The sequence below is a fragment of the Rhinopithecus bieti genome, unplaced genomic scaffold, assembly GCF_001698545.2.
Source record: "Rhinopithecus bieti isolate Rb0 unplaced genomic scaffold, ASM169854v2 scaffold_973, whole genome shotgun sequence".
In the NCBI taxonomy this organism is placed as follows: domain Eukaryota; kingdom Metazoa; phylum Chordata; class Mammalia; order Primates; family Cercopithecidae; genus Rhinopithecus; species Rhinopithecus bieti.
In genome coordinates this window covers 19,000-40,199 of record NW_016803205.1, presented here as the reverse complement: position 1 = coordinate 40,199, position 21,200 = coordinate 19,000, and the positions used below count along the sequence as shown (strand labels likewise).

The 21,200-nt window shown below is 34.3% G+C and overlaps 2 protein-coding genes across 3 annotated transcripts in view; both read right to left on the bottom strand.

Annotated features, from left to right (window-relative positions):
* Positions 1-10,795, bottom strand: part of TNNI3K (TNNI3 interacting kinase) — a 344,598-nt gene extending 333,803 nt beyond the window's left edge. Inside the window, exons 1-2 of the mRNA XM_017868932.1 lie at positions 10,710-10,795; positions 1,786-1,918 (exon numbers count right to left, since the gene is read on the bottom strand). Coding sequence (XP_017724421.1) covers positions 1,786-1,798 — 13 coding nt within the window. The 5' untranslated portion in view covers positions 1,799-1,918; positions 10,710-10,795. The remainder of the gene's footprint in view (positions 1-1,785; positions 1,919-10,709) is intronic.
* Positions 4,863-14,194, bottom strand: FPGT (fucose-1-phosphate guanylyltransferase). 2 transcript variants are annotated; one of them, XM_017868949.1, is made up of 4 exons: positions 14,052-14,194; positions 12,279-12,446; positions 10,710-10,802; positions 4,863-7,721 (listed from the first exon to the last, which is right to left on the bottom strand). In XM_017868949.1, exons 1-4 carry the CDS (start codon positions 14,170-14,172, stop codon positions 6,280-6,282), a joined length of 1,824 nt encoding a protein of 607 aa, XP_017724438.1. In that variant the 5' UTR covers positions 14,173-14,194; the 3' UTR covers positions 4,863-6,279. The 2 variants fall into 2 exon arrangements, with proteins under 2 accessions (XP_017724438.1, XP_017724429.1); XM_017868940.1 differs by having other exon boundaries at positions 5,036-7,721; positions 13,986-14,183.
* Between the last annotated feature and the right edge of the window lie 7,006 nt (positions 14,195-21,200).

Sequence of the window (21,200 nt, the reverse complement as noted above, 5' to 3'; positions counted from 1 at the left end):
ATTACTTAATGCTGTACTCTGATATGTATCCTTCTCTTTCCTTCCAGCACCTTCCTCCATAGCTCCAATGATTCAGAGAAATTTGCTACACATAAAATTTGTGTGAGAAGGCCTTTTTCTGGAGGGGATATGGTGATGCCCTAATTGTGAGAAAGAGGAAAAGTTTGAGACTCACATAGTGAAAAATAGGTGCTCAGCTCATAGAATTGTGAGAAAATCACATGCAAACCCAAACAGAACTAACTCAACAGAAATGGAAGCTTACAGACCAAAGTAATTATGAAGACATATGATCTTCGGGAATTTCACAGATATTTGAGAGAAGTTTTTGACATCTATGGGGTTTAGAATAGAGGTTCAACTAACGTTGCCTACATCTAAAGGGAAAGCAAATTTCCAGGTGACATCTGATTATATGTAGCAAATATGAAAAAGGTAAAAAACAACAATGTGGGTGGTAAAGAGATTGCAGACTATCACCAGGCAAAACTTCATGGAGAAAATAAAGTGTAGAATGTCAGAAAGTAGTATGAATCTTTGTCCTAAAAGGTAGTCTTCAGGGGAGCAAGATGGGATACAAAAACAGTACTAAATTAGTGAAGCAAGGTTGAGATGGCCACAGTATTCCTTTTTCTTTCAACGCCTCATACACCTCAGTGCCAATCTTTTAAATTTTCCTTTGTAGGCTTTCTGTAACTTTGCCTTCATGTGCAATTATAGAAGTCAGATCATTGTTACTACAGTATACAATAAGGCATTATGGGATATAAAAAAATTGCATTCGTCTAGAAAACAGTGGTAGCTGAACAAGTTGAGAGAGGTGCATGGATTTCAGTTGTGTTTTTCATATTCATGTGTTTTTCATTTCATATGTTTCACTTGTTGAAAACAGGATGAAAAGGATGAGGGGAAGTACCTGAAGAGTCATGGAAAATTTCCAGGTTTTTGCCTTGAGCAATTTGGTGAATGGCTGTGTCATTTATCTAGATGAAAAAGATTACCTTACTCCCTTTTTCCAGTAAGGGAGGGATACAAAGCAGGAAGGTACATATCTGAATCTAGAATTCAGTGTTGGGTATATTATGACAGCTAGTACAACTTAGGTTCCATTGTAGATGAAACTAGGCTGACTACATCCTGATGAAATAATATGGCTAAGAGAATTACTGTTTTTGTTTTTGCTTATTTATTTTTATGTTATGGAAAATTGCAGCACGTTTGTAGTCTAGGGATACATAATCGAAGACAAAAGAAACATGGCTAATTTTGTAAATTGCTTCTTCTCACTGAACTCATGGTAAATATTTATTTTGTATTGAAGAATCACCTGTTGCAACAAGTAAAAAAGAATTACTCTAAAACGTTCTCCTTCCTTCCTCATAGGCTAGCTTCCATAGACAGCTCTTTATTTGACTGGATAATGCTTAATTAGAAGCTCTATCAACTTTAACCAGTCATAATGAGTGATGATCTTTCTTATTCAATTTCATTAAAGATTGATCCCAGTGATATATAATTAGTGCATTTTTAATTTATGACTTGTCAGTGTGCCTGTACATTTAAAATCTGAACTTGGGCCACTTGATCTATTCATAATTATTTCTTTGTGTAGTCCAAGTTTTCTAGTTCTAGAAATATTTGAAACTTCTCTAAAGAACAGCATATTGACAGACATAATTTACTTTCTCAAACCCCAAGGCTAAAAATAATAGGAAAAAAACCACTCCCGTAAACTTCATTAAGCAGTGCAACATTTCTAAACCTGCAAATGAAATGAACACTTACTTGATTTCGACATAGTTGTATTTTAAAAGTTTTTTTGCCTCAAGATGTAAATGCTTTAATTCTATTCTGGGCGATGTGACACTCTCCTACAAGGAAGTGGTAAATTAAAACTCACTTGAACCATCTGAATGTGCTGCAGAGAGAAAAGAGTGGATACTGGTAAGAAAAGAAATAAAAAAAAATCATTCACATGTGCAGATTACTTAGCTACGATGTGTTGGTTGTAGCAAAGATTTTAAAAAGCATTTAAGGAGGCTGGAGATTCAACAAGCATATCAGTAACTCATCATAAGCCAGTGGCCAAAGAATATAGACATTTTAGTTTAGATTGTTTCAGAAATGCACTGAAGCACAATTGAAGGAGTATAATTCTGGCACAGATAGCTAGGAAATGACACTAGCAGATGGATTGCACTAGTCTATAGCAATCAGAAATGAATTGCTCTGCGTGAATGGTTGAAATTTATATGTGTGATGGCTAAGAGATTCCTGCAGCCAGAGGCTTCAAAAAGATAGACTATTTATCCGAGAAGCCCAAAATAAAATGTTAACTCTGTTAGTATCAATCAGTTACTTGCATGCACAATAATACTCTTGGGATGAACATCTTCAGACATAAGTGTCAACAATCAAGCTGATATGCAGGTAGTTGATAATAGTCACTCATTTACAGGCATCTTCCCTCTACACCTCCAATCCTCCAAGTATCAACACAGTAGGAAAATCAGCAGCTTTTATTATTCTATTTCCCCAAATATTAACCTGACCCAAAGTTGTCATCTACTAAACTACAGCCAAATTGGCAAGTTTGAATGACATGGCAAGTTCGGTTTGTTATGGCTCACGTAGACAGCTCTTCGAGGGATAGAACTAGTATTCTTCAACCAAACTGGTATGACTAGACTTTCATTATGTATAAAAAAAAAACCTAAGCAGAAGTTTCTGTATATACAGATAAATGGGAGCATGAAGAATGTGATTATGTTACAGAATTTGGCACACTAATATTGGAGGAAGGAAAATATGACAAAGTTAAATGCAAGGAATGTTAATAATTTTACTATTAGAATTGTGTTCCTCAACCTCAATAGAAATAGGCTTTGTCTAAACAAAATTTAGAGGCACAGAAGACTCAAGTTAACTAGATATATGGTTGCTATTATTTTTCTTGCACTAAGCAAATTAAAAAGGTCTTTAACAATTTAGTTCTTGACACAGATGAAGACTTGATTTAGATGAACAAGGAAAAGAGCATCTGAAATCCTTTAGCTGGTTTTGAGCTACTAAAGAGTTTTCACTTCTCTCCATTGTAATTCTGCTAGGCTAGACTGAGGTGCCTTAATCCTGAGCCTCCAAGGTGCTCAAGTCCAGAAGGCATCATGATGTATGTAAACAGCAACTCTGATTTTGTGCAGTTTACTTAACAGCTATATGTGACAACAGGCGGTTTTGATTTTGGCTTTATTGCTGAATTTGGTAATCTTAACATTAGGAGTACTGCGTAGCTACGGAAGATGACTAGATCATCCGGGGTTGCGGGAATTAATCCTGGATTCATGCCATCAAACTTTTGACAATTTCAGAGTATCACTTGGATTTTTAAAGCTTTATTTCAATCAGTACACAGTGATACATATCTTTTATTTCTGCTTTGCTTAGAGAATAAATGCCTAAGGTAAAAGATTATTACCAAATGTTGAATTTTTCTCATGCCCTTGTTGACAGTTATTAAACCATCAATAAGTGTATGGATTATAGTTACAAACAATAGCAGGATTTGACACACTTGAGTATATGATGTAAGTGCCATGATTTTATAAAAGTAAAATTATAAAATGAGACAAAATTTTAATTTCAAACTTATACATGTAGGTCTTATTTTCTATTGCTGTTAAAATTCAGAAAAAAAACGAATCTTTATTGGGAGACTAAATGAAAAGCCTGAAAATTAAGATTGTTACAAAATTTAGTCACTTCTTATCAAAAATATACTTCTCTCTCATCATGTACACTACATTCAGGGATTAAATTTAGGAGTGACTTACTTTTTGTTTTGTTTTGTTTTGTTTTGCCTAGATCCTTTTATTAAAACACACATTTACGTTAGAATCATTTCCTAATTCATCTTTTTTCTCCACATTTTGACATCACAGAAAACAGAATGTGCCTTACAAATGATAGTATAATAGCTATTAGTCAGGCAGCAATAGTCATAGAGTTGTTACTTGCTCACATGTGAACTTGGTCATATCTGTGTATATGAGTGTTCTTTCAGTTGAATTAGGTACACTATTGGTGGTATGTGTGTGCTACTGTACACCAAGCAATATATCTCAGAGCAAGAGATCTTGATAAGTCCTTTGAAAAGAACCATTTCAAAGCAACTAGAATCCATGCATTGTGCAGGATTATGCTTAAAATTCAGGTTAGGTAAAATACAGTATTGAGCACTTAATAAACATATAACATCCTCTGAACACTCTGCAAGTAAATAAATGTTAAACAACAGCTATCATATATTTTCTTTAAAAGAATCTTGAAAAGAAAAAAATAAACACACAAATACCATATTTGAGGGCTTCAGATGGTCACTTCTGGTTTACTAAACAATAATTTTCATATTAACATGTTAATATGATATCAATTTGTGACAAATCAATCACAGGTCTGATCTTCTAAGGACCTGTGATTAAACTGAAGCAAAAGTGAAACTGAGTTTTGTCAAACAGAAGGGTATCAAAACTTGCAGGAGTGTGGGTCTGCAGTTAGGTAAAAAAAAAAAATCCAGACGTAAGTGCGGTAAGAGCACTCAGGAAATACAGCCTTACCAATAACTCTGAAAGCACAGAAGGTACTAGGTGGACGTATGCATATCAATAGCTCTGAAAGTGCTGAAGAGTTTGAATGTGAAGCTGTAGAAATTTCTTGATGATATCTCAGTATTTTACTTTTTTGTTATTTTATATGTACATTCATTCAATATTTCACTTTTTTGTTATTTGATATGTATATGCAAGAGGGTTAAATAAAAATCTGTATTTAAAACAACTAAAAGAGATCTCCAACAAATATGAAAATTTCAAGTAACAAAGCATTGTGTCATGTTTTATTGTGTTTTTCTTAATGGAACATAAAATAATGGTGATTCTTATAATTGATAGCACTTCAGATTTGGTAAAACTACAATTCTGAACATTTAGTGAATGACAAACACATAACATCCTCTGAAAATCTGCAAGTAAATCAATCATTTTAAACAATAGCTACCATGTATTTGTATCTTATCCTTGGGAAAAACTTTGGGAAAAAAAAAAACGCACACACAAGTATCGTAACTGAGGGTTGTGCACAAGTTACTTCTAGTTTACCAATTTTTACATTGACATAAAGTAGCACAGACTAGTTATTTCATTAAAAAAAAAAACACACACTGACAAATCTTTTCTCTATTACACTTTAGTATGAAGACTTTTCACTTATATGCTTATACCAACATAGAAATACATAACTTGAGATTCCAGCCAATTTTTATTTTCTTGAAACTTTATCATCTGTGTATTAGATCTAAGTTTTTCTATTCTCCTGCCTGCTTCTTGATGTCTGCATTTGGACCAATTATTGTTTCTCAGCATCACCAGTGTGTGGACAAAAAATAAGATGAAAAGTAAATTCAGTTCATTTGGTAATTTCAGTTTTGTTAGAAGGACTGACAGGAGATAATACAAGTAAAGTCTATAGTGAAATTATATGATTATTGATGAATTTCAATTATTACTACCATTTTCCCCACAGATAACTGAGTTTTGTGTGCATATGTGTGTGTTTTCCTATGGAATGGAACATAAAGGAAAAATTTAAATATACACAAACACATGTTCAAGTGTATAATACATATGTACTTTTAGTTTCATTTTGATAAAATTAATGAGATATGAATGTTATCATCAATTTCAGAGGTCTTTGTATCTAGTTATTTATCAACTAAAATAATCACAATATATTGGGCACTGAGTGAATGTGTCAGCTATGGATTTGTTTCTGAAAAAGTATTTCTACAGTATTCCTACACTACTCTGAACTTCCTACAGTATGCCAGTTTTATTATTCAAAATAGAATTACAGTTGAGGAGAGAAGTGCCAGTGAATACTTAGAACTTTACTGGATCAAAAGCCTCAAAAAAGATGGAAAAATTCTAAAGATATGCTTAGAAAATTATCTTTAAAACTAATTATGTGAAAAAACAATGCTCTACAAATCAATCATTATTAAAACTAAAATACTGATATACATCCAAAAAATATCTGTTTTCTCAACTTAGTCTTGAAATATTTTCTTCAAAATGATTTATATGTACTTTTGTGCTATTATTATTATGCTACAGGAATTACATTAATACAATTTTCATTGAGTTCAGTGAAACAAACAGCCTACAGAAAATACCTATCTCTGGAATGTTACTCAAAAAGGCAAAGTGTACAATATTTAAAATGTCTCTAAATCAAATCGCTTTTTAAACTGATTTCTAGAAAAATTTGTTCCCTGTAAGTTATCATATCTTCTACATCTTTGTAGATAAGCATTTCTTCAATGGACAACAACTTATAGCTATTCAGGCTGAATGCTGACTTGTTCTTAACAGCATTTAACATCTTTAGGGATGTTGTAACTGAATCACTCAAAGAAGAACAAACTGGGAAAATGCGTGCAGTCCACAAACTCAGACACGTCTTGTTACCAGAGAACAGTTCCTCTGTAACTTTAAGATTCCAAACCTCTAAGCATGACAGGAAACAGACTCCAAAGAATTGAAGTAACTTTATATCTGACAATGTTTTCACACTCTTTTTCAAGTTGTCTTGCACTCCAAATGCCATAGTTGAATACTTTAAGCATCTATTCATCTTTAAACTTAAGGAACACACAAAAGAATGTGCAGGGAGGGCAGTTTTTGTTGGGATATAAGAACCACTAATAATGCAGTTTTCCCCAACTGAAACATCAGGCCCCAATCTAGAATACTCCACAACTGAGCCAGGTGCTATAGAACATCTTGAATCCAGTATGCTTTGAATGATACAGGATGTTTTGCAAGAGCATTCTGGTATATCTGGAAAGATACTAAAAGTTATGGACTGTAAGCCGAGCTCTGACTTTAAACTGTTATCTGAGGTAAAGTAAAACAAATATTCTTCGGTTGTTCCAATGTGATAAAATTTGGAGTTATTAAGAACAATAACATTTAGTGATGTTCCTTTAAGAAGATGAAATATTCTCTGTCTCATTTCTACCAACTCTGACCCTTCTTTAACGACATTTGATGTGTTTCTGGTGTACTCCACAGTTGCTCCAGGTCCTAAAGCCTGCAGAAAGTCACCATAGGCATCTATTTCACAGCTCAGTGTGCCTATTTTTTCATAAAAAGCAAGTAACATTTTTGCTGATTTATGATCCATATAAAATAGGCTATCTGTGTAGACATAGTCAGAGTCTACTTTAAGATCGGCAATGTCACCCCCAGCAAAGTCCTGTTGACAAAAAATTCCAGGTCTACACACAGCATTAAATTGATACATATTTTCTATGCTGGGCTTATGAAGGAAACGATGGCAAGATCTATATTCAAGGTCTCTATGTTTTAAATCATCAAAAGGATCTAAGACAAATACTCCATGTGTGGTACCTATCGTCAAACTAGAAGGATGAGCTAAAGCGGTAAAGCCAGGTTTGTCAAACCTAATAAACTCAAATTCTCCAATACTATAAAGTTCAATATCATCTGCACAGGTAACCAAAATTCCAGGATTCATATGTAAGGGGAAATCAATGTACATGGCTAGTTTTAATTCTAGCATCTGGTAAATGGGGTTACCAAGAGGTAAAGCAGTGAAAATTTTTCCCAGAGCACTTGCATTTGGAAGTCGTTGACTGTAGCCACCTATAAAATTAAAACAAAATAACCATTTAAAAATGTAGTATTGTTTATAAAATTTTCAAAACCCAGGGTTTAATAACCTGTAAGTTACAAATCAAAATATATTTAAAGATATTTAATATATACCATGTGTTACTGTAAATCAGGAAAGAATAATGAAATCTAGATTACAAATTCAAAGAGAAATTCTCTTGTTGCCATTTGATATAACACAATTTTAAAAACTATAGGTCAGGAAAAAATTTAAGTATACCGTAGAATCTGTGAAATGTTTTGAATTACATGTATAACAAACAAGAAGGACCATGGCCCAAAACATGATGTTGTATCTACATTTTTTTTCTTTTTTTCTGAGATGAAGTCTTACTCTGTCACCCAGGCTGGAGAGCAGTGGCGCGATCTTGGCTCACCGCAACCTCTGTGTCACAGGTTCAAGTGATTCTCCTGTCTCAGCCTCCCGAGTAGCTGGGATTACGGGCGCCTGCCACCATGCCTGGCTAATTTTTGTATTTTTAGTAGAGACGAAGTTTCACCATGTTGGCCAGGCTGGTCTCAAACTCCTGACCTCAGGTGATCCACCCGCCTCGGCCTCCCAAAGTGCTGGGATTACAGGCATGAGTCACTGCGCCCAGATTATATCTACATTTTAAACAACAAACTTCAACCAGGTTTAGACTTCTAATTAAGAATCTACTTCACAGAAAATAAAATTATAGAAAATTAATATACTAATGCTAAAATACAGTCATTTGCTTCTTCATAACATTTCGCTCAAAGATGGACAGCATATATATAGGTTGTCCCATAAGATCATAATGGAGCTGAAAAATTCCTGTCACCTAGTGATGTTGGAGCTATTGTAAAGTCCTAGCATAATGCACCACTCAAATGTTTGTGGTGATGCTGGTATAAACAAACCTACTGTGCTGCCAGTTTACTAAACTATAGAACATACAATTATGTATAGAATACAATACTTGGTAATAAATGACTATTTTACTGGTTTTTATGTTTACTATAGTATACTTTTCATTGTTATTTTAGAATAAATTCATATGATATATACAAAAAAAAGTTAAGCATACAATGGCCTCTGGCAGCTCCTTCAGCAGGTATTTCAGAAAGCAGCATTGTTATAGGAGATGACAGCTCCTGAACTCTAGTAGGACTACAGAGGTAGAAGACAGTGATACTGATGATCCTGACCCAGTGTAGGCCTAAGCCTACACTGTTTTTGTGTCATCATTTCTAACCAAAAAGTTTAAAAGGTAAAATAAAACAACGGAATAAACCCTAATGATATAAAGAAAATATTTTGTACGGCTGTACAGTGTTTGTAGGTTGAGTGTTATTACAATAGAGTCAAAAGTTAAAAAAATTAAGACGTTTATAAAGTAAAATGTTATAGTAAGCTAAGGTTAGTTTATTACTGAAGATCAACAATACATGTAAAGCACTTGGCAGCACACAGTATATTGTTCCACAAAAGGGAGCTAATAACTCTCTATTTTTTCTTTTTTCAAAGACCAGTCAATAGTAAAGTTTAGTACTAAGAATTATCTATTTCCAAAAGCAAAATAAAAAAAAAAATCTAACTACGCATTTCCTGGTATCTAATTTAATTTTACTAAACTGATAATAATTATTTTATTAAATAAAATTGTAAATTAGATTTTTTTTACACATTTTTAGTCTTCAAACCAGAACTTGGATGCTTTACTTTGACATCATCTTTACAAAGAATCATTGTTTTGTATGTAAATCATAAGAATGAGAAAGTGCTTTGGAAGCCATGTAGACAGACAACTCTAAAATACCTGTCCCTGGACTGGTGTCGGTTCATGAGTTTTCATTAATCCCTTAACATACAGAGAAAAACAACAAAGGTTTTCATGTAACCAAAATTTTCGCACAACTAAATGTATTCAATTTGAAAGGTTTCTTTATTATGAGGCTATGTCCTTCCTACTTTTCCGTGTTTAAAATGTCTTTTTTTTTTTTTTTTTTTTTTAGGCGGAGTCTCGCTCTGTTGCCCAGGCTGGAGTGCAGTGGCGCGATCTCGGCTCACTGCAAGCTCCGCCTCCCGGGTTTACACCATTCTCCTGCCTCAGCCTCCCGAGTAGCTGGGACTACAGTCGCCCGCCATCTCGCCCGGCTAATTTTTTGTATTTTTTAGTAGAGACGGGGTTTCACCGTGTTAGCCAGGATGGTCTCGATCTCCTGACCTCGTGATCCACCCGTCTCGGCCTCCCAAAGTGCTGGGATTACAGGCTTGAGCCACCGCGCCCGGCCTAAAATGTCTTATTTTATGTGTGTGATTTCTCTCTTACATATTTACTTGTTCACTCCGTATATTGTCACATTTTCCTTTTATTTTTAAGCATTGTGGCCTCTGGCTACCAATAATCACACAAAAATGCAAGATAAAAAGTACTGGCAAAAGTCTAGTAATGACAGTGTTAAACCAGCCTTCCCTCAAAGCAAGAATCCCCATTAAGGAAGAAAGAGCATTAGGTAAAATAGCTAATGCATACTGGCTTAATACCTAGGTGATGGGTTGATAGGTGCAGCAAACAACCATGGCACACGTTTACCTATGCAACAAACCTGCACATGTACCCTGGAACTTAAAATGTAAATTAAATTTAAAAGAAAAATCCCCACTAAAGCATTCCTGGGAACTATTCATATTTGAATGAGTTGTCTTAGGAAAATAATTTTCTATATACATACCCAAAAGAAAACAATATTTATAAAAGGTTGACGATATATGTGATCTACAATTTTACGAGTAACATTTGTGAAAACCACTATACTACTTACAACCTAAAAAAAATCATGAAAATCATGAAATATTTGTTTTCAAAGCAGAATAACTTCAAAGATTTTTTTTAAAAAGAAGGAAAGTGTTTGCAAGACAGAAAAAAGTCTCTAAAGTATTAAAGGTGAAAGACTAAAAAGAAAATGTAAATTAGTAAAGTATAACATTACCAGAGTGAATCAATAGGATGGTAAAAGAATTCCATTTATCTCCATATAGCTTTTCCAAACGTTGAAGGGCACAAAGTGTTGATCCTCCATTTCCTTAAAACAAAGTTAAAATGCACAATTTATTTAATAGAAACCTACTAAAACTTTGTCATGATGGTAAATTTAGGTGTTATATCACCTTGAGGATTTGCCTTTCAGGAATAATTAAATAGATGGACACCAAAGGTATTGGCAATAGAACAAAATTAAAAATGTCTCATAGCAAACAACCAATCAATAAATTAGCAATGAAACCCAGACAACAACCCTCAGTAATAAATGATGAGGTAATATTCTCCCCAAAATAGTAATTATAAGAAAGAAGAAATAAATTACACAATCTGTAACATTAGAAGACTGATAAACATAAGCATTCATACAGAGTTACAAATCACAAAGCCCATTTAAATTCTCCCAAATAACACAATCAACAACACAAGTTAAGAGTTCCTTTAGAAAAAAAGATTTTTAGAACTTGAATTCCAAAAAAAAATCTTAAATATAACTACCACACTAGTTATCTTGGGCCAGTTATTTAACTCTCAGTACCTCAGATTCTCATCTACGGAAATAATATGACGCCTGTAATCCCAGCACTTTGGGAGGCCGAGGCGGGCGGATGTTGAGGTTAGGGGATTGAGACCATCCTGGTTAACACGGTGAAACCCCGTCGTCTCTACTAAAACAAACTAACAAACAAAAAAAACTAGCCGGTCGTGGTGGCAGGCGCCTGTATTCCCAGCTACTTGGTAGGCTGAGGCAGGAGAATGGTGTGAACCTAGGAGGCGGAGCTTGCAGTGAGCCAAGATCGGGCCACTGCACTCCAGTTTGGGCAACAGAGCAAGACCCCATTTCAAAAAAAAAAAAAAAAAAAAAAGAAATAATAAGAGTACTGACCTCATAGTTGTAAGGATTAAAAGAACATTGGCTAATTAGAATAATGCTAATGTCATTTACAGATATCCTATCTCTGGTATCAAGGGGCTTCAAATTTAAGTATCACATAGAAAATAGCCTTCAGAAAAACAGCATTTATTTCTATCTGCAATGGAAGGTCAAAGTGCAAAGTTGACCTAAAGTAGGGCTTTCAAATATATGTATTATGATATTTAAGCCACGTGACAGTGTTCTTTTGCATTATGTCCTCAAAAGGCCAAGAGTATTTTTTCCCACTACTTTGCTTTCTTCATGTAAACTGCTGGAGGAACTTTGGAGTGGAGAGGACCTTAAAAGCTCTACTGATAAGGTCCAAAGAAGTATTCCTATCTGAGTAGTGTAAATTTCATAAAAACTAATAAAATTATCTTTTAAGTAACATTCTGGAAGTTTTTCAAGGTAAGTCATAATGGGTAAGAACAGTTGCTATTCCTTTTATCTTTCTAAAAAAAGTGAATTTATGTTCAAATTTTAAAGTTTATAAAGCTGTGGGTAGAGATATGCAGTTTATACACTGTAAGTCACAGAAAAGCTTTTCTTCAATGATTATTCCGCTTAGGACCTATATTATAAATCTGACCATAAAGCGCATACCAATTTTGGCTTCAGCAGGATCTACAAAAACGTGATACTGAACTCCAAGGGGTAACTCCTTCCTTTTCAGCTTTTCTGACAGCTGTTGGTTGTAAGCAAGTTCCTGTTTTTCATCAGCCGCTGTTATTGCAACTATGTCCCAGAATTCTCCAGGTGTTACCAGTTTGCCTATTTGGAAAAGGCAAGCAAATGACAATAAAAATTATCAGAATTTTCTAGTTGCCATAGGTTTGCCTACTTAGGAAGAAGAAAAAGAAGGTAACATCTATTACCATCTTCCAAAATGTATCTTTGGCTTTTGAGAGTTAGGGAATAATCAGTGGTGCATTAGTATGATTCAAAATAGTTACAATGAGGACTGTTCACAAGTTCCTTTTTTTTCTCTCTTTTAGATCACTCCCTCTTTTTATGGTCTACAATCCAATTTAATTATAAATGCTGAACGATATAATGTTTCTTGATTAAGAGAGCGACTTTTAACTTGCCAAAGACTATCGCCTCAATTCTTCAATAAGAAGAGGAGACAAACAAATCTCCAGCGTTGCGAATCAATTCTTACGTATCAGGGACACTTAGTGTTAGGTGACTGAGACAGACACAACCCAGGCCGGGCGCGGTGGCTCACGCCTGAAATCGCAGCACTTTGGGAGGATGAGACTGGCAGATCACGAGGTCAGGCAATGGAGACCATCCTGGCTAACACGGTGACACCCCGTCTCTACTAAAAATACAAAAAATCAGCCGGGCTTGGTGGTGGGCGCCTGTAGTCCCAGCTACTTGGGAGGCTGAGGCAGGAGAATGGCGTGAACTCGGGAGGTGGAGCTTGCAGTGAACCGAGATAGAGCCACTGCACTCCAGCCTGGGGGACAGAGCGAGACTCGGTCTCAAAAAAAAAGAAAAAAAAAAAAAAAAAAGACACAACCCAAAGATCCATTCCATCAATGCTGCTGTTTATAAATGTGGGTACTTTATTTTCTATTACTTTAAGATAAACCATGCAAACTTACATAGGCTGTTAGAACATAAAATTCTGGATAACAGAAAGTCTCAACTTTCTGATGACATCTTTAAAAGACAGTCTGCACTTTTAGTAGACAGTTGGAATCTCTTTATTGATAAACAAAATGATTTATCGTTTTAATTAGTTAACAAACAGAACCCGTCAGCTAGAATCTAATAGTACTGAACATTTTACTGTTATCCAAGTATTAGTCCCAGTATTTTTTAAGCAGTCACTGCATCAGTAACCACTTTTATTAGCCAGTTGTACGGGGATTAAGTGGCATAGCCAATTTTTTGATAACAAATTTCTTCCTTTTTTTAATCCATAATTCCTCCATGCTCTCTTACTCCCTCAACAAACGTTTACATTACAGAAGTAGATGAATGTAATGTAAACAGTGAAGTTTACATTAGGGGGCTGGGATCTACTCACAAAGGTCAAAATACTGTGCTTCATATCTTTTAGACTTATTTAAAGTAACTTTTATTAATGAGCTAATCAATGCATAACTTCACCAGATTTTCTTTCTTCTTCTTCCTCCGCCCTCATTTTAATATCTATACTACTAAGAATAAGCAACAAGCATGTCAAGCAGGGACAATGAAAAGAATAAAAAAACTCAAAAGGATTATTAGCTAGCTACTCCTGGGGGGCGTCACAGGCCTGCAGATGAGAGGCAGACGGGAAGTGACAGTCCAACAAACCTCCTGGCACGCAAAAGCACCCTCCCTCTGCATTGCCCAGGAGAACTCGGATGCCTTCTCTGGTACCTCTCAGTTCGGAAAACCTCCGCAATTTTCGCTGGGTGGCTTCTCGCAGCGATACTTCCGGAGGGTCCCTAGCAGCTGCCATAGCCCCACCTTCCCTGAGACCGCGCCGCACAGCACGCATGCGCCCTGGGGTGCGCCGCAGTCCGGTTATTTCTGGCCCGCCCCCTCCGTGCGTCCCTCACGTAATCACGCCCCGGAGCGCCTTAGTTCGCTCCCTCCCGGAAAACCATGATGTGGTGAACCTGGATCTCTTCTGGTTTCTCTAGCAACGGTCTCAGGAGCAGATGGCCATCCAGCGATTTGTCTGACTGTGTTGGGTCTGGGCCACTTGTCTCCAACTCATAAGGGCTTGCGGCCCAGTTGACCCGGTGAGTGGTTCAGGTTGGGTTACAAAATTGTTAGAACCGACCCGCTAAGGATAAGGCGAAACTACAGTCTAGTTTCCCAACTTTCACATCAAAGGCGATTCCTCCTAACTGGTGATGTGTTTCAGCCTGGAGCAGTTCCCCAGGAGATACTGATAGAAGATCTCCCCCATCTGTCCTTTCCCCCCGCCACCCCAGGTCATCTGGAGCCATCTGCCCCCAACCCTGGGTCGTGATAACGTACACAGTCTGAATATTTAAAATCTGTTCTTTTTAGGAACCTTAAGTTTGTGGTTCCTAGAGAGTGAGCCACCTTTGGAAATTGTATAAAATTCAATCCGCAACCAGGCTCCAAATATTTTTGATATTTTGGTTTATTTTCTGTCATTCTTTTGTATATGCAGATTAATCTAGAATGTTCAATAGCATTCTTAGAAATAAGTCAGTCTTTTTAGGTGTATTTTGGGTAGCCATGTAGAGGTGTTCCTGTTGTAGAACACCACGTTTATTAGTTTTACAGATCACTTCATCTTTACACAGAAGAAAACTGAATCAGGGAATAGTGACTTAGTCAAGCTATCACAATTAGTAATAAAAGATTTAAGAAATATATTTCAATCCCAAACCCAGAAATTGTGCTATTTCATCATACCGTTTGATTTTTTGAGAAGATTTGTCTGTATCAAGGCCTTCATTAGGTACATAGGCATTCAGGGCACCATAAATTTACTTAGTTTTTCTTCTCAGACTTGTTATACAATCGTGTTCTAATAGTGGAAGCATTTGGATAAAATGGCAGATTAGATTACTCTTTCATAGTTTTATCATTTAAACATTTTCATTAATTAAAAAACGGTATCTTACTGAAGAACATTTAGCAAATACAGAGACTTGAGTGAGAGTAACCAAAAGAGAAGGTAGCAAGAGAAGGTCAGAGAGGGAACAAAGGGCCATAGAAAGAATTTTGGGTTTTACTCTTAAGGGAAACAAAGCCATTGCAGGGTTTTAAAATGATGTGCCTTGTGTTTAAAGAGATCACTCAGAGATACGAGAATAGATTATAATGGGGGATGAGGCAATGATAGAAGCAGGGAGACTTGCTTGGAGGCTACTCCAATATTGCAGGTGAGAGTTGGTGAAGTCTTGACCAGGATGGTAGCAGTGGGGATGGTGAGAAGTTGGTCAGATTCTGGATGTATTTTTAAGACAAAAACAATAAAATGTGCTGATAGAATTAATGGGTGTGGACTGTAAGAGAAAAAGAGGAATCAAAATGACTACCTTGGGATGGCCATCAATTAAGATGGGTAAGTTTCTGACTGAGGAAGATTGTTGGGGTAATAGAGTCCAGAATTTGATTTTGGACATGTGGAATAAACAGACATATGTGTGTGCAGTGAATACGTAAGAGAAGTTTGTGTGTGTATGTGTCTGTATGCATTATATATGAGTCTAGAATTCAGGAAAGAGGTCTGGGCTAGAGATACAATTTTAAGAATTGTCAGCAAGAAGATAGAATTAATTTTAACTGTGGAACTAGGTGAGGTCCCAAGGGAATGAAGGTCAGCAGAGCCTATATGTCTGGGGTCTGTATATTCTAATAAGGTGAAATAAACAAGAAGTAACCAAATAAAATCATCCAGTGGTAACAGTTGTGAGGAGACAAACGGAGTGATGTGTTAGATTCTATCATACAGAATATTAAATAGAGTATTTCTTGGATCTGGGATGGTGTCATACAGAATATTAAATAGAGTATTTCTTGGATCTGGGAAAGATGGCCATAGAAATGGGAAATTATATTTTCTCAATATGACTATATCGTGCAATCAAAATTTGCTGGAAATAAATATACCATATTATCAGCTATGGGTTCTGTTCTCTTTTCTTTCTTTTCTCAAATTTTCGTTAATATTAATTTTTAAGTAAAAAAACTAAAAAACACTGTATATATGAGTAGGAGTAAATTTCCATGGCAGTTAATTGTTGGGGGCCAAAAAAATCTAGAGATTTTATTTAAGTTCATATTCAATATAATAAAACAGTGCGATATGATTGTTTAACATCTTAAGCTACTAGAGTATTATTTTACTAGAGTATTTGCCACAGAGTTTTTCCATTTATCAGAATATTTTCTATTTATCAGAATATTATTTTACCAAAGTAAAATATATCAATCCAGCCAAGCTGTAAGCCCATTAATTCTGCACAAATCGAACACATAGGAAATAATCTATTCAGTTTTAGATTCCACATTTTAAAAGACATTGAACATACTAGACTATAATAAATTGAAAATTATATTCTGTGGAGGCATTTGGGCTTTTATTTCTTGGAAGAGCTGCCATAAGGAAGAATGAGATAGATTTTTTTAAACAACTTTATTGAGGTACAGGTTTAGAACATTTTCATCCCCCCATTAAAATGCCTTCTAACCCATTTACAGTTAATGCCAGTTACATTGTTTTTTTATTTCTATAGACATAACTATGACTGTTGTGTGGAAATTATAGAGAAGCATGTTTTAATTTTCCCCCCTTCTTTATAGGAGGAAGTTGAAGCCAAATGAATAGGGTCCTGGATTATGTACTGTGGAGCTCATAGTGCATGCTGTGGTCAGGCCAACCTAGGACTGTACTTGTTTCCAGTCCTTGTTCTTCATGGCTCTGTTTAACCACTGTTTCCTCCTGCTACCCTTCCTGACATGCAACAAAAGCAAAACTTCTCTTTTTGCAGTTTGTTTTATTTGAATTTATTTACTCAGCTAGCCTGTTCTCAAGTTATTTCTTAAATATTTTTTTTCTCACTATGCCCTGTTGGAGGAACCCTCATATCCCTCAACTTTCCGTAGTTCAAGGAAACATTGTCCCACCCTTGAACTTTTATTATACTTCCTCCCTTAGTATTTTGTGGAATTTTTTTTTTTTTCCAAATGGAGTTCCCCAGTAGTGTAATCATAATCTACTTTGTCCAAATACCAGCATGAGGTTTCGGGGAGGGGAAAGGGACAGGGAGAGGGCAAGTACTTGAAGAATATAAATTAGTAGAGTCAAGAATTAAATTTTAATTAATGTAATACAATATTTATGACACTTAAGAGTAAGGTATTAATGGCTTAATTTTAGGAGATCCAAAATCTGTTCTTGAAAACTAACCAAGTAGTGTTTTGGGCTAGAAGAAATATTTGTTGTACTAATTTCCTTATTAAGAGGTTGTGATTTTTGTGCAGATTATTTTCTGTGAATGCTTTTATTAATTTTGACTGTTTAATATCCATCTTCTGGCTCACTACCTTTTAGTTTTTTAGGTTTATGCTTTTGCAGTTTCCAAATTGGAATAAAATACAAACTGAAAATGATGTCTCACAAAAGCTTTTTTTCTGAACAGAAGTATATAACCTTCTGAAATTTAAAAGCCAATACATTTAAATAAAAAAGTTATAATTACAAATGAATCCTGATTCCTTGTTCTGAATGACTTTTCACGTCATTTGAAAACATATAGAATATGCCATGAAAATATGTTTTGTGCTATCAAGGTTATTTATATTAACTTAAACATGCACTGTATTCTATGTTCATTTTCCAGGACACATGTACTGGTCTGACTGTTCTACTAGACTCTCCCCTTCTTAATTTTTAAAATATATTTTTTCTGTGATATAAAATCATGGCAATTCTTTTATATTTTTAGAGACAGGATTTTATTTTAGAGACAACCTTTCACCCAGGCTGGAGTGCAGTGGCAGATCATAGCTCACTCCTGGACTCATGCATTCTCTTGCCTTGCCCTCTCAAAGTTCTGGGATTATACAGGCATGAGTCACTGCACTGGCCTATGGTAATTCTTTATTAAAATAGTCATTACTTAACAAATCTGTTATCAAAATAAAGAGTATTTAAAAAATATAATTTCTTTATTTTATTAATAGAGATGAGCTTAATATGTTGCAGACATTCTAAACTAAAAATAAAGTTTGTAATCACAATATGTATAAAATATTACCGATTGGAATCCTTACAATTAGATTTTCTAAAACTGAAACTTTTCATTCTTTTTTTATGATTTGATTTTATATGCAGATATCTTAACAGCTGTTGTGATAATTCTGGAGTCCAGTATTCAGATTTCCATTTAATATTATAGTTCATGCTTATAAAATAAATTACTTTCATGTAGACCATCAAATCTAATATTTTAATATATTACTTAAAATAATGATGATCTGTCTTCCTAGTACCTAAAAGGTTCAGCGAATAAATTTTAAGTCTAAAGGTACACTCAGCAAAGGCTTTGAAAATTTTCTTTTCAATATTTATTATGTATCACATTTGGAAAAGAAATAAATATACAAAATAAATATTTTTTACTTCTTAATATTTAATTTAAATATATTCATGAGTTATAACCTTGTATAGTTACACTTAATGTGTTTGCCATCAAAGTTGGGAGTAAAGATGAGGTATAACTGATGGGCATTTTATTTTATAGAAATGGTTTATATAGTGTGATTAAAATGTATGATAATTTTAAAATTAGTACTTTAGTTGATACAAACTAAGGAAAGGTTTACTGATAATGGTACTGATTTATTTTTAACTGCAGAATTTCTTTGAAACTGTAGTTGGAGCCTTGATACTTTCTGTAATGTGTTGCTATACTTAATTTGCCTTTGAACGTTATATTATTATTTGAACTTGATAATTTACAGATGTGTATATACATTTCACAAAATAGTTATAAAATTATCAAAGTCTAAAATGAACAAAAGTGACTAGATTCCTCCTCTATGTGCATATTATAAATTTGCAACAAGTGGTAAGGGGCTTTTAACTTGGTAGAAGAGGATATATCAATTGCAGTGGTTTTTAGCTTCCCTTGGTAGACAGTAGAATCCTATGGGCCCATAGCTGCAATGATATGATTCAGGGGAAATGCTTTGGGGCCTGCTCATTTGAGTTATTCTAGTTTTCAGATGTGCAATATAAATAAATAATGAGAAACAAAACTGAAATGCTTCATGTGGTAGTTAAAATATGAAAAATCTCCACTTTTCCAAAATGATTGGAAAATCTGACAGAGTATGTAACTGAATAATATGAATAACTGACACATACATTATATTCTGAATATAGAATACTAATTTTCTAATAAAAATTATTTCTGTAATTTATTAATCATGTTAATCTTTCCTTTTAATAGCAATAACCAGGTATTACTATGTTCTATTTTGTAATTTGTAAAATATTAAGTTTGTTTATATACTGGCAAGTACATATTGTTGGCAGAGGTGAATATTAATAGAGAAAAAGAATATAAATTAGTATAGTGTATGGGGAAGACTGCTTATAAGACTAAATTAGTGTTCATATCACATCAACTAAAAAGAAACCAGTTGAGAAGAGTTTAAAATATTGAATACATATAAAACAAAAATCAGTTAAGAGGAACTGAAAAATATGTTTTCAGACACCTTGGATAAGATTTGGTATTGGAAAGGAATACAAGAATTGGGAGAGAGGACGACAGGTAAGAATTGAAAAAAAAAAACTACTTGTTGGGTACTATGCTTACTTCTTGGGTGACAAATTCATTCGTACTCCAAACTGCAGCATTATGCAATATACTTTTGTAACAAACCTGCACATGTACTCCCTGATTCTAAAATAAAAGTTGGGAAAAAATTAACTCTGAATGTTCTAACAAATAAAGAAAGGATATATTTTGGAGTAAGATTTATTATTGCATGTTAAAAGTAACCACAGAGAGTATATGGAAAGACCTCCCCACTCTTCACTAAAGATCTGAACTACAGGTTGATGGTTAGATGCTTTATATTATAGAAGAACCTACATATAATCTGAGTAAAGTATTTATTTTTTAGAGAGACTATAGATCTTTATGGAGTCTTCTGGAATGAGATAATGATAAAATATGTCCCCCCTCAAAAATATTGGCAATTATAATTAAGAATTACAATTTTCTTGAAAACTAACTTAATATATTTATTACTTTTCTCCTATTTACTTTGGATTAAATTTGCTCTTCTTTTCAAGTTCTAGAAATGGCATCTTAGATGATTCATTTTAGATCTTTGCTCTTTTCTAGTATATGTATTCCGTGCTATGAATTTCCTTTTAAGCACTGCTTTTACTATATCCTACAAATTTTGCTAAATTTTATTTTATTTTTATTATTTCAAAATATCTTTAAATTTTTATTGACCTATGTGTTACTTAGAAGTGTGTTGTTTATAAATCTCCTACGTATTTTGGAATTTTCCAGCTATTTTCCTGTTATTGATATCTAGTTTAATTCTATTGTAGTTTGAGAGAAGACGTTGCATGGCTTCTGTTCTTTTGAATTTGATAAGACATGTTTTATGGCCCAGAATGTGGTCTGCCTTGGTGAATGAATCCTCCATGTGAGGTTGAAAAGAATGTATATTCTACTGTTGTTGGATGAATTAAAATAAAACTAGTTACTATTATTATTTTGGACAAATTATTCAACTAACAATAAGAAAAATAAGAGAATTTTATTTTATCCTCACTTGTTCCTTTCCCAACACTTTCTTACCATAGATATGAGTATCTGACCTATATCATTTTTCTTCTCTCAGACTGTCTTTTAACATTTCTTACAAGGCAGGTCTAACAACAACAAATTACTTCAATATTTGTCAAACAGAATTTATTTCTTTTTCACTTCTAGAGAATAATTTCGCATAATACAGTGTCCCTTGATATACTTGTTTTTTTTTTTCTTTTTTTTTTTTTTTTTT